Source organism: Juglans regia, chromosome 10 (assembly GCF_001411555.2).
Source record: "Juglans regia cultivar Chandler chromosome 10, Walnut 2.0, whole genome shotgun sequence".
Classification (NCBI taxonomy): Eukaryota; Viridiplantae; Streptophyta; class Magnoliopsida; order Fagales; family Juglandaceae; genus Juglans; species Juglans regia.
Window position 1 is genome coordinate 28,454,129 of NC_049910.1, and position 14,955 is coordinate 28,469,083.

The 14,955-nt window shown below is 38.3% G+C and overlaps 1 protein-coding gene across 1 annotated transcript; it reads right to left on the reverse strand.

Moving 5' to 3' along the window:
- Positions 1 to 1,173: 1,173 nt before the first annotated feature.
- LOC109017439 (protein SIEVE ELEMENT OCCLUSION A-like) lies at positions 1,174 to 3,318 on the reverse strand. Its single transcript, XM_035695222.1, has 5 exons — positions 3,296 to 3,318; positions 3,015 to 3,109; positions 2,772 to 2,887; positions 1,994 to 2,467; positions 1,174 to 1,506 (listed from the first exon to the last, which is right to left on the reverse strand). Exons 1-5 carry the CDS (start codon positions 3,316 to 3,318, stop codon positions 1,174 to 1,176), a joined length of 1,041 nt encoding a protein of 346 aa, XP_035551115.1.
- Between the last annotated feature and the right edge of the window lie 11,637 nt (positions 3,319 to 14,955).

Consider the following 14,955-nt stretch of genomic DNA (forward strand, 5'->3'; position numbering starts at 1 on the left):
TCAAGTCATCTTAGTGAGTAAATATTTTTGAGAGTATAATTTCCAGATAAAAAAAAGGTGTTCTTCTGGCAGAGCTTTGAGGTCAATCACTTGTGCATAATTGATTCGGGTTATACGATGATCAGTTTGGCTATTGCATCTTAGAGGAGTTAAGTCAATAAAATTTCTACTACACCTGATAATTTGAGACTTTATATACTGCAGATGGAATCACTTTAAAGATAATGATATTTTTGTGCCACAGTTCAGTACAAAGATTACTAGAGACTATTATTTAGTAGATTTGATGATTTATTCTATGGATTTGGTTTATTGGGATCATGTTGACACTTTTATTAAGACTTGAGAAGTTGTTGATTTATTTGTTGAATCATTTCATGGATGACCTTGTGGAGGATTAATATACATATATATATATATATGTATATTTGGTGGAAATAGATGAATTTATGTGTATGGAATCTTTGAAAATTATCTCCGACCCCATCCGGGTACTAGGTGTTATAGGCATGGTATTAATTTATTTTCTGATAATTCAAAGAAAATTAATAACTTGTACTTTTAGAAAGTAGATGCATAAAAATTTGAAATTATTTTCTGTATCGGCTTAGCTCCAATATAACTGGAAAATGATTCCCGAGACATCAGAGGAGAAAAGAAAATTCCTACCCACCACTTGTTTCCATTAATTAACACGAAAGAGTCTAAATTAGTGAGCCTCCGATACATCTCATATTTCTTTTTCGTTGCATGTGTACCTTTTAGTTTTGAGTAGTGTTACATATACTTACAACTTTTACTTATAATATTTATTTTGTCAATTTTACTTTTAAATTCAAAATTTAAATTTCAAATTTTATAATTTCTGACATATCAACAATAACTGACACGTGTGCAGGCGCGTTTCTGTATTTTCTAAGACATTCATTAAATTGGAGCATGTTTTAGAACGAAACGGGAGTTAGAGCAGAATGGTACAAACAAAACATGCAAAGTTTTAAGCTACACGTACAAGAACATTAAAAAACTACATGGATCCATTCGATCCATAACATTGGCCACTGCTTATTACCAACGTAGTCAAGTGGCGGAATGGTTACAATAACAAATGCAAACGTAAAAAACATCAGACACTAGAGGATCTTTCCAACATTAACGATTAAGATGTCAATTTCATGGTAGGCGCCCAGCTTGAAGCCTTTCGTAGCAATCCATGAAACATATATCGAAGCCAAACTGATTCACAGAATTTTTCCAATAATCAAACTTTTCCAAGACATTCAAAATTTTTGTCCCCTGATCACCGACTGCTACTATGTCGCCATGAGTACCTTTGCAGAGCTCAACCCATCCACTGTTACCTGCTCCAATCAAATTCATATTTATCCGAATCTCCGGATCACTATTTGAAGCCAGATACCGACGAATTATATGTAAATGATGAGTAAATTCTGCCTCCAAGGTGTTGGCAATTCCATAGCACTTGAAAGTGTAATTCTTGTTATCCTGATGATGTTGAACAAGAGATGTCAAACCTTAAATTGTGTTAATGGAAAGTAGACTATGCATAGATTCTCTTTAAAACAACATTTATGATAGCTAAGTTGATGTGTATGCATGTCTTGGGCCAAACCCCTCACCATCTCTTTCCATTTATTAGAATTATCTCATGCAGCCTCTCAAGTTCCCTCTCCATTTCCCTTTGACAAGTCGGTGACAGGAGAACCACCTACCACCAAATTGATGGAATCTATTTCTGTTATTCATTCTTTATTTTATTCATTTATTCATTTTCTGCTGTATATATATACTGCAGTAAATTGTAAATCAATAAAATAAAAAATGAATAACAGAAATAGATTCCATCAATTTGGTGGTAGGTGGTTCTCCTGTCACCGACTTGTCAGAGGGAACTTGAGAGGATGCATGAGATAATTCTAATACCATTTATGTGTACGTATGCATGTATTTAGAGTTTCGAAAACAACTTTACCTGCCTCGGGCCACTGTTTGGCATGTTCAATCTCCCCCTAACTTGACTACGCAATCCTTCAGGCATTATCTTTTTTTCAGCTTCCGCCGTGAAAGGGAAGGCCTTCATTCCGAATAGCCGAATCATGCGGAGAGCATTTGGATGCACCACCTCCCCTTGTGGGTTTATCACCACGACGATAGGCTTATTCTTTAAGCTGCAATATTCATTCTTCATGATCTGGATGTCTGCTACTGTTGGTGGAAAACCCTGTAATATGTACCACGGCATTTTGGACTGCAACATGTCGAACTTCGCTTGCATGTCATCGGTCCAATGCTCCACTATTGGGATCCATACAATTTTATACGGGTCATCCTTATCTCTTATCCCATCAAAAATGGGCTTTAAAATCGAGATTTCTTCAACGGAGATGTCCATGACGTCCGAAATGAACAATAAAACATTCTTATTTTTCAGCACATCGATACTCAGCTGGGTTTGCAAATTAAACAGTTCAAAGTAGAAATGAGTCAAATAAATAATGTAAACTGATTAATGTGATCACTACGGCACATATTTTAAACGAAGTTGTAACATAAGATTTTGTAGGTAGTATTAATTGCTATTTTTCAGTTTCCATCCCAATAAAATTACTTTGCATCAGACTTGGACGGGAAGATACATTACTCGAGCCTTTAAAGATATTTTTTCTTAACCAAAGAGGACCTACAGATCAAAGTAATTAATTGGGTGTTTACCGGTGTAAAAAAAAAAGGTGAATAATACAAGTGCTAACCAATTTTTTGGTAGAACCGTGAATAATACAACTCCCAACCATTGCCTTGAAAGCCTCCACAATTTTTGTAGGTGTTTCTGGAAGTTCCGTCGTTTTCCAATATTTGTCCACTTCGACTGTAGTTAACAAGGATATTTGCATGGTCAGCTAGCATTCTAGACCATGTTTAGGACATTACATATATAGTTTGTGCAACGGGTTCAAGGTAGTACTGTTTCGTACGAAATCAGCGTAATGGCTAACCTCTTTGTTGTTCGAATTCTTCTTCCAGCGTCTCTTGTATGTTCCGGGTTCTGTTCATCTTCTCAGACAAGGGCGATAGTTCCAGTGTCCTGTCCCTGAAATTAGGCAACCATGGTCATTTGCACTAGGTTAAAAAGGTAAAAAATTATGTTATTTTTACTGCCCTTTTGGAGACATACAAGCACAAGCTGCTATGATGTGTGATATGGATGGCAGATCACATTCTTAAGATCAGCATATACAGCACGTACATGCATGTCAAGTGCGGACAAAGAACTTACTCATCACTGCTAAGGCAATACATTTGAGTCGCGCAAGCAACAACAGTTATGATAACCCAAAAGACATGCACTGGGATACATTTTGCCAAAGTTTCCGTTGCAAGTGTATTTCTGTACGTAGTACTTTTCTGCCAACTCAGATATCTGTTCCAACACTACAATGTTTCTTATTACTTCCAACGTGTTCTCGATCAACTTGCGCACCTCAATCACTTTCTGGCATTTTTTAAGGTCTGGGCGTTTTGAGATGGCAGGTACACGGTTTGTGAATCCCACTGACTTGGCCAGATGGTCCAGAGAGTCATCTAACTGCGCAAGGCCCCAGAAATCTCCATAGTCCAAAGCAAAAGCCGCAATTACCAGCACTGCCTTCTCAGCCCATGAACAGCTTGAGAGCTTGTTTAGTATGGAAATTGTTGTTTTGAGTTCATTTCCCCCACCAGGAGCCTTGCATGCAGCCAGCTGACATACACATAATAGGAAAATGTTGAGACAATTAAAACTAGACAGTAAAATGATTACTTTCTCTCTACTTTTGGGGATCGAGGCTGGGGAAAGGTAAAGAAAAACGGTGTCCATTATGCAAAAAAAACTTCTAGGTGTGAAGAAAACAAAGTGCATTTTGTTGTAATTACCTCGGACGAAATTTGCTGGAGTTTGCCCAGTAGATCAACAGAACTGTTGTTGCTGTAGCCCTCCAAATCCTGTCTCTCCGGGTCTCGATGAAGAGGATCAGTACCCTATTAACAGATATACTTGAGAAATTAAAAACAGAAAAGCATAATCTGCCGCCTCAATTAGTAAAAATAAAATGTCATATGTGTGTCCACTTATAGAATACAAATGTTTCAGATTTTACTCGTGTTCGGGTCCTAACTTTTTAGTACTAGAAGTTAAAATGCATGGGGTTAAAAGGGAAAAGAAATGCGGAAAAAAAGGCATATAAATTAATAATGTGAACGGTACGTCGGAGTTACATATATACCAGTAAAACATTGTCGACCAAACGGAACGAAAGGTCAAGAATTCTTTTGATGTCGGAGAAAAACTGTTGTAAACGATCACGATTTTGGAGAGAATCAACAGACATGGATGGCACGTTTATAAGGACCAGTACACCATTCATGGTTTGCTCTACATTTTCTGGCAAAAGGATGTCATGGTTGGCCATAGTATTGTCTTTTACAAAGCACACTGAGAGGTACGTTAGAAATTCAGGTTTGGGAAAATGGAGATAAGTTTGATCATGTCATTAATAGTGCAATAAGAACGGGAATAAGGTCCCAAGAGAAGAGTTTTTGTTTTTGTTTTTTACTTTTCTCGGGTGAACCATTTCTAAATTTCTAGCTTGAAGCATTAATTAAACTCGATACTTTGTCCTACACCAGAGCTAAAGCACGTGAAAAGGTGACTTGAATAAGAAAGACTGGACATTTAACTACTTGAATAATGAAGCATTATACTCTGATCTCCTCAACACTACTCTGCATGTCTCTGGGAAACACCTCATAGACACTCTAATCTACCATTTATGCTTTAGGAAATGTTTGCTTACAATAAATGGCCTTATACAATAAATTTTATGCACTAACGTGGTTTATTGTAATCCATTAGATTGTAAAATTTTTTTTGTCAAGTATGTCTTAAGTATTACATTAAGACGCACTACAAGAAAACTGTTTATTTGTGGCCAGTTAATTCCAACGAAATGACTATTTACAGTTAAAATGAGTCTGTATTGGTTACAAATAGTCTTTTCGTCACAATTAAATGGTCACAAAAATCTATTTTTCTTGTAGTGACGTCAGCGTGTAAATTTCGTTGTATAAGATTTGTGTGTAAACCTAATACTTATCTTGTACTTTTCCTCGTTGAAAAAGAGCTGATCTTCCCTCTCCCAAATGTTTATAAGCTTTTTATAGTTTTATTTTTCTCTAGTTTGAACTCATGCTTGGTTTGCTACCTTCCCCTGACGAAAACACAGAAACACCACCCCACGCTTCTCCCTAACCATCAGTCTGTCATGCGCACTACTCACGACCTTGTGTGAGCTTCATGTGCCACCGCATCTCTACACTTTGCTAGTAACACATGTGGCCCTAGTGATGACATCATCATATTCAAAAGATTACCTCAAATTCTTGTCCAAACTTGAGGCATTAAGTGAGAGAGTGAGTGACATATGAAGTAGACTGTGGACCTTACAATATTTATTGTTTTCCGTATAAATATTTCGGTCAACATAAAATGAACAATAAATGTTCCAAGACCCATTTATAATATGTCACTCTCTATCCCTCTTAAAGCCTCAAATTCAAGTAAGAACTTGAGATGATATTTTCTTGAAAGGGTCATGTGTATTGGAAAAAGTCAATCACCAGACTGAGGTATGCAATAGAAGTGAATTGACATGGCATTGGGTGGAGGATAAGCTCAAGAAGGAAGTGGCATAGCCAAGCACAAATAGTACTTTCAAGTAATTGTTCTCATGTATTCGTTATGTAATGGTCGGTAGTAGTTACCCTTAAGTTATAAGCGACTAAAATAAATTATGATCATCTTATTATTGTACGTATGATACCCCCATATTAAATGATAAGTGATAAGGGTAAGTGGTGTATGAGATTCCACAGTGATTGGGAAGGAAAAATTCTTACTCTTTATAATGTTCCAACTTACAATGGAGTTTCATTAATTGTACCATTTGTTAATCCTTTGGAGTATAACTCATGTGATTTGAGTCTTCCATTGGAGTATTATTAGAGTGCATATCCCAACCAGAAATTATATTGGACTTGAGCTGAGACACCCATGACGGATGGGCTCGATGAGGATGTCAGAAACGTAAGGGGATTATGATACCCCATATTTAAGATAAGTGATAAGGGTACGTAGGTAGCATATGAGATCTCACATTACTTGAAAATGAGAAGTTCTTACTCTTTATAATAACCAAACAAAATAAATTATTACATCATTTTTCTTGCATAAGCCAACTTTTGCTTTGGGAGCTGGTTTTGGATTTCTCGAGAAAACTACCTTTGCATTTTCTTATTCACAATAAACCAAAGAAGCTGGACCAAGGTCGTATATATGTATGTCTTGTCTCTAAAAGGACAAAAGAAAAGAAATAAATTTTAAACTACTACTTGTGTCAAATATTGTACAATGTACTCATATATCTATAGCTTTGAAGCATTGGTTCATTGGTGGGTAATATTGCTGCTTTCAAACGTTGAGATTGTTTAATTCCCACTTACCAAGATTATTATCGAACCAACAACTATATATATATAAATATATCTCTACGATATGGCTGCCATTTATATATCTTTTTTCATGTAGTAGTTGGTGCTTGCAGAACCATGCAGAATATAAACAACTAGTGCACATTAAACCATTTGATCAATAAAGAAGAACAGAGTATAAACCAGCGTTATATCTATATAGATTACCAATTAAGCTGCTTACAATCTTAGCACAATTCCTAGCTCCTTGCCTCCATAATTGCTCTTATACCATGTGTGTTGCTTTTACCTAGATTTCGAAATGGACGCCAGACAGAGAGGCAATGGAAGACAAAAGCACACAACACTCGGTTTTTGAAGTACGTAGTATGACCTTTCATATTCCGCACTGACACACACACAATCTACCGCTAATTAAACCACGTGATGAGTTGGAAGAGTTTTGAGTTCCAAATCAAAACAAACTTGACATTGAAATTTAAAAGATTATCCGATTCGGCCTGACAGATTGAAGCGAGAGAATCCGGATAGACATGACCCTAAATCAATTACTTTCATTAGTTTAAATGTTTTAGATCAGTGATGATTTATATATATGTACGTTGCCATAATCACTAATCGAGAAATTTTTAAAATATTTGAAAAAAAAATAGTTTTGTTTTTTTCTTCATTTCTCTACACAGAAAACAAAAATTTTCCAAACTTCTGAACTCATGGTTTAATCATAACAAATAAACAAATGTATGTTCTCATGTCTCTTTGTTCTTGATAAAATAATTAATATCAAATATCTTTTAAAATCCCCCAGCTTGCCCGTTCACATGATTTTGAATACAAAGCACAAGAAGAATAAACATTTATGAAAAGATCCCCGATGGACGTGCATGGAAAGCGATCATGGTCAGAACACTACAAAACTTAGTAATCCTAATCCACTTATATATATAATCAATTACGTGCAAAGATAAGCCATTGCTTTTCATTTTAGTGCTCCTCGTACAGATCACAAAACGAAAGGAGTCAGATCCAGAACGTTATTCAATTGCATATTGTCATGAGAAAGACAAGCTAGAAATAGAAAAAATAATTTGATAGAAGAAAATTATAAATAGTTGGAAATTTAAATAGTTGAAATCCACTTAAAATATATTTCGTACCACGTTCTTCAAATGCAGATAAGTTTAAATATAACAGTTAAATTGAGATCCTAGTATACGATCGAGGAAGTCCAAGCTAGTTTGCTAGTTTGGAACTTTGATATAGTTAATTAGCACACCTTTCTAAATTAACGTCCTATCCGTACAATGAGAACAAATATTGTGGGAGAAGAGTATATATAATATTGATACTCTTTGTATATATATAATATTGTGGAATAGCTAGCACACCTTTCTCATGAGATATTGACTACTGACTAGAGTATATATATATATATATATATATATATATATATATAATGTGTATAATGATACAGGTTCAACTCTTTCTACAAATATATTTTAAATTGAGTGTATTTCTATAAAAATATAATTTAAAACAGAATTGTATATGTTGGAGAATGCATCGCAACAGAAAATTAAAGAAAAGGAGAAGGCTGCAATCACATGACACACACGTTTGTAATTCTGTTATTTTGCTGAGTTGTATATAGAGGGCAATACTGTCTTTTTATAGCTAGAGTTTTTTTTTTTTTTTTTGAAATAATAACTCATTTCCATTCATTCAAACCAATGGGATACAAGGAGGAAGGTCTCCCAAAGTTACAATATGATCATGATTGGATAGAGCATCTTTTGCTAACAAGTGAGCTATAGAGTTGCCATTTCTCCTTACATGAGAAACCTCCCACTTAGCAAAATTTCCTAAGAGCTGTTTAGCTTCACTAATAAACATGCTTGCACTGTTAAAGCCTTCCTTGCCACTTCTAAGCTGGTTAATAACTTGGATGGAGTCACCTTCAATGATCACTTGTGTAAGGCCAAGCTCCATGCCAAATTGTGCAGTTTTAAGTGCACCGAATGCCTCAGCTAACAAAGGGTCCGGGAATAGGGGCTTCTTAGTCCTCAAGGTTGCAATTATCGAGCCTGAGCTGTTCCTCACAGCCACACCCACTCCAACAATTCCTCTAGCTTTATCCACTGCACTGTCCCAATTCATCTTGACCCAATTTGTTTGTGGAGCCTGCCAAACCTCTGCTGAGTTACATACCATACCAGCTCTGCATCTCTCCTCAACCATCTCATTCAAAATGAATCTAGCCTCTTGCACAATTGCCTTCGGGTGAGCAAAAAAACCTTTAAAAATTAAAGTGTTCCTTCTCCACCATATTTTACTTGCCACCACAGCAAACTCCTGGATTATCTTGCTTTCCATGGTTTGAAATAAGGCTTCGAGGAGTTGTTTCATTGGCATGTATGGAAAAACGCACTTTTGTAACCTCTTTGAACATTGACTCCACACATCCTTGGCTGATTCACACCCCCAAATAGCATGAAACGAGTCTTCTTCCTCCACATTGCATATAGGGCAGAGAGTGTGTTTAACTACCTTCTTTTTGAAGAGATTAGACTGGGTTGGAAGAGCTTCTTGACATGCTCTCCAAAGGAAAACTTTAACACTAGGCTTCACTTTTAACTTCCATAGCTGCTGCCAAAAGTCTTTGTGAGATAAGCTACTGGAAGCTTGACTAGAAACAGAGGGGCTTCTAGCAATCTCTTTGTGGTAGGCACTCCTAACTGAGAATTCACCATCTTTTGTACCATGCCAAACAAGTCTATCTCTGCTGTTAAAGTAGCTTATGGGGGTTTTGATTATGGACTCAGCTTCTCTATGGTTGAATATCTGGTGTACCAGTGCCAAATTCCATTGCTTTGTGATAGGGTCTATAAGAGAGGAGACTGTTGCATTGTTTTCCAGCACACTAACCGTACTATGGGCCTTGCTAGGATTTGAGGAGGCTATCCATTTGTCTTCCCATACCTTGACTTGATTACCATTACCTATTCTCCAAAAGGACCCTGCCTTTACTAATGGCCTAGCTGCTAAGAAACTCCTCCAGATAAAAGAAGGTTTGGATCCTAATTTTGCCTCTAGAAAAGTTGAGCTTGGATAATATTTTGCTTTTATGACCTGAGCAGCAAGGGACTCGGGTTGTTGGATCAACCTCCAACATTGTTTGGCCAGCAATGCTGTGTTGAAAGCTTCGAAGTCCCTCAAACCCATACCCCCATCAGCTTTAGCCTTTCCCATATTTTTCCAAGAGATCCAATGAATCTTGTGTTCCCTACCTTGCTGTCCCCACCAGAAGTTGCTGATGATCCTGTTGATTCCTTGGAGCAGTGAGTTGGGGAGCTTAAAAACCGACATTGTGTAGGTTGGAAGTGCTTGGATGACAGCTTTGATAAATATCTCCTTCCCTGCTTGGGATAGCATTTTAACTCTATGATTGCTGACTTTAGCTCTAATGTTATCCAATATTCCTTTAAAAGTCTTGGCTTTATTCTTACCAACTACTGAAGGTAACCCCAAGTATTTCTCATATGACATGCCATTCCTTACCCCAGCAATAGAAAGGATGAACTGTTGTGTTTCCCTTCTTGTATTTTTGCTGAAAATAATAGAGGTTTTCTCCAAATTAAGCCTTTGTCCCGATGCTGATTCATAGACTTTTAGTAACCCAAAAAGCCTGCCCCACTCAATGGCATTAGCTTTGCAAAAAAGAAGGCAATCATCAGCAAAAAATAGATGAGAAATTCTGAGCCTATCTTTAGCAATAGGAACTCCATGAATCAGTCCCTCTCCTTCAGCTTTACTGATCATACTGCTAAGTGCCTCAGCACACATGATAAAAATATAGGGGGAGAGGGGATCTCCTTGCCTAATCCCTCTAGATGGATGGAAGGACTCTTGAGGGGATCCATTAACCAAAATGGAATAGGTAACTGACTCTACGCATCTCATCACCATTTCTATCCACTGATTGCAAAAACCCATCTTGGTGAGCACAGCTCTGATGAAACTCCATTCTAGCCTATCATAGGCTTTGCTCATATCTAATTTCAAAGCAATGTAGCCCTCCTTCCCTGTCATTTTAGCCTTCATTGTATGCAGAGCTTCAAATGCCACTATCACATTATCAGAGATGAGTCTATTGGGAATAAAGGCAGACTGAGAATTAGAGATGATAACAGGCAATACATTCTTAAGTCTATTGGCCACTACTTTTGAGATGAGCTTGTACATGACATTGCATAAAGATATGGGTCTGAATTCTGTGACTTTAGTGGGATTCTTTTTCTTGGGAATTAAGGCAATGAAGGTATCATTAATATCAGAGAGATTACCTCCTGAATTCAGTACCTGTAAAATGGATTCACTGACTTGATTACCAATGAGGGACCAATGCTTCTGGTAATAGGCTGCTGGGAATCCATCTGGTCCAGGAGAACTGAGGCCCTCCATTTGAAACAAAGCCTCTTCAATCTCTTGTTTTGTGTATGGCCTTGTGAGGGTAGCATTCTGTGCCTCTGTTACTCGAGTTTCCATAGAGTTCAAACATACTGAGATGTTTTCTGGAGAGGAAGAGTTGAAGAGGTCTTTGAAATATTTTTGAAAGAGTGAATTAATAGCCTCTTTGGATTGCACCTCTTGCCCATCTCCATCAATCAGCATCTTGATCATATTATTTTTCCTCCTGAGGGATGCACATTGGTGGAAAAATTTAGTGTTTCTATCACCCTCTCTTAGCCATCTTTGCTTTGATCTCTGCTGCCATCTCAGATTATCTTCCTCTAGCAGTCTGTTTATAGCCATTTGAGTCTGCTTGACTTGTTCAGTCAGGTGTCCTTCGTTTTCTTTTTGCAAAACATTCAAAAGAGCCAGTTGATCAGTCATCTGTTGTTTGGGATTGCCTCCTGCGCCTTTGTTCCATTGCATGAGTTTTTGTTTGCATAGGTTGAGGCTCTCAGTAATAACCTGCAAGTTGTTTTCAGGTTCCCTTGTGCTAAGCCATGCCTCCTCCACCAATTTGAGATAATCCTCCCTTTGGAACCAGCTAGCTTCCCACCTAAAAATTATGTTCCTCCTGGCACCATGAGTTTGGTTCTCCTTCCAAATTACTAGCAAAGGGCAGTGGTCTGAACTCACAGCAGGGAGGGTGTAGACCCTCGAATTAGGGAAGGACTCATTCCAAATTGAGTTACAAAATGCTCTATCAAGCCTTTCTTTGGTAAAAGCTCCCCCTTGCCTCCCATTAGTCCAAGTGAATTTGTTACCTGTGGATCCCATATCACATAGTTCACAGGTCTCCACTGCAGTTCTAAAAGCCTCAATCTGAGCACCAGATCTCACAGCCCCTCCCCATTTCTCTCCAACACTGAGTATTTCATTAAAGTCTCCAACACATATCCACCCTTTTGGCCTCTCTGGTTTAATAGCTTGGAGTAAATGCCAACTGTCCTTCCTCTTAGTAGTGATGGGGTGTCCATAGAACCCAGTCAACAACCATTCCTCCCTCTTTTCATTCCCCTTAATCAATAGAGAAATATGATGTTTAGTAAATGTGTGCACTGCTGCCTCAATGTCCTCTTTCCAAAGAAAAGCAATTCCCCCACTCCTTCCTTTGCAGTCAATAACAAAGCTGTTTTCAAACCCCAACCTAGTTTTGAGGGCTTCAATCTTTTCTCTTCTACTCTTTGTTTCCATCAAGAAAACAAAGGATGGGATCTTTTTAACCACCATTTGGTGTAAATCATGAACTGTCTGGGGGTTCCCAAGCCCCCGACAGTTCCAACTGAGGCAGCTCATTGGATTTGGTGGGGCTGATCATCAGCCTCCACCATATCAGGTTGTGTGAGATTTGAACTATCTTTCCGCTCAGTTTTGATTTTTTTACTAGATATAAGCCTGTCATTGGCCAAAGTATGGTTTCTTCCTCTCTTGTTACTAGTAGGTATGTTGGATCTACCTCCCACTCCCAAGGAGGTATTTCCATGACAGATATCTCGGGCCCTTCTTTTCCAGCTGGTGGATTTCTTGGCTTGTTCAAGAACTTTAACCTGGTTTGAGATAAACTGGTCAAAGGATTGAATCTGGTTCATTAGATCATTCGACATCTCAGACTCTATTGGATTTCTGTTTTCCGAGCTAGGGTCAAAGCTGTCATCTATAATCACAGTGTTTTTGTTGCTATATGTTGACTTCACCACTCCAACCATGTCACATGTCTTCTCAACAGGAATAGCAGGAGCAGTTGCTGTCTCAGTCAAGCTTTCCATTCCTACTCTTTCTAACTTTATTTTTGACTTCATCACCTCCCCTAGCTCCTGATCTTTTCCAATGCCAACACCTTTTGCTTTGGGAAAGTCAGTTTCCTTTCCAATCCTCTGACATCCCTCCCTGAATTCTGCTGTGCCAGCAGAAGTGTCTTCTTTGTCTGCTGCTGTCTTCCTCCATGGACGAGGTTCAGTTTGAGCCTCCTGGTAATGGTCTTCACCATATCTTTTCTGTTGTAGTTCACTCTCCTTTACACTTGGAGCTCTTAGCCAGGATCCATATTGGTCCTGCCCCTCTCCACTCCTGCCACTGGAGCACAAAGAAAAGGAGTGTTTGATGATCCCACACTTAAAACAAATTGAAGGCAACCTCTCATATTTAAAATACACCCAGGATTTCTTCCCCTCTATTGTGATGAACATTCCTCTCAGTAGAGCTTTTGTGATATCGAGCTCCACTCTTATTCTAAGAAACTTTCCCCAGCCAATGCCTCTGTCATCTACATGAACTTTAATGAACTTTCCCAATCTGCTTCCAATCTGATAACCCACTTCCTGGTTCATGCAGTCAAAAGGTAGATTGTAAGCTTGAATCCAAAATTCCTCTGTGGTGAACTGCACTTCATTGATAGATTTTGAACCACTAAAAGCTTGAAAACACATTAGCCATCTGTCGAATGACCATGGTCTACCATTGATCACCCTCTCCAGGTCCTTTTTGCTGTGGAACTCAATGATGAATTTGTTAGAACCAACTTCTGAGAATTGTATCCAACTCTCACATTTCCAGACTTTTGACATAGTGCTCTTGAATGCTTCCCTGTTGATCGTTTTTTCTGCCACGATCATGACAAGCAGACAAAGGTGTTCTGTTTTCACAGAAGTCCTTGATGTCGCCTGTTGTAGAGCTAGACCCTCCTTCTCCTTCTCTGTTAGACTTAGTTTCTCCCATTGTTTCGATAACTCCTCTTCCATGATCACCTCTCTCTCAGACCAGCACAGGTTAACCCGAAAGACTCACTCTACACTAGAGAGAAAACTCACTTGCATGCAAGCAAGACCATAGCTAGAGTTAGTTAGCATATTCTCTCTGTTTTTGTATATAAGGGCGTACTGTTTCATTCCAGAAATAAAAAGGAATTACAGAAAACCTTTTCTCCATTTCGGAATCTGCTCTTCATCCTTGATCTTCTCTTCTATTTTCATTTGTTACATGGTATCAGACTCCAATCGATCCAATGGCCAATGTAGAAGATGAAAATACATCAAAATCCACCAATGATAACCTTTCCCCAAATAGATACCTCAATTTCTCAGACCCTTTCAACCCATTCAGAATTGAGAATGGTGATAATCCAGCTGCTGCCCTGGTTTCTGATCTTCTCACGGCTGATAACTATGTCAGCTGGTCACGAACCATTAGTCGTGCTCTTCGTGCCAAAAATAAACTAGGTTTCATCAATGGCACCTTGCTTAGACCAACTACTCCTTCCGACCCCATTTTCGAAGCTTGGGAGAGATGCAACGACTTGGTTGTCTCATGGTTGCAGAATTCTGTAAGTTCTTCTGTGAAATCTAGCTTGGCTTTAGTTGATGATTCTAGAACCTTGTGGTTGGAACTTCAAGATCGATTTACTCAACAAAACGGTCCTCGCATTTTCCAACTCAAAAGAGATTTAGCTAGTCTATCACAAAATCAAAATCCTGTTAATATCTATTTTGGTACTTTGAAAAGATTATGGGATGAACTTGCTGTTTATGATCCTATTCCTAACTGTGAATGTGGTAAACTCAAGGTTCTCCATGAAAGATATGATCGTGATTGTGTCATCCAATTTCTCATGGGCCTATCTGATTCCTACTCTCATACCCGAGACCAGATCATGCTGCTTGATCCATTACCTCCTCTTAACCGTGTCTTCTCAATGATTCAGCAACAAGAACGCCAACATCAAATCATTTCCACTCCCAACCCCTCTGATTCCATAGCCATGCAAGCCAAACCCTTCTATCATTCATCCAAAATCCCTGCCAAATTCAATAACCAGAAAAACAATCGCCCTTATTGCTCCCATTGCAAAATCCCTGGCCATTCCTTTGATACTTGTTTTAAGGCAGGCAATGCTGATCCACCACAATG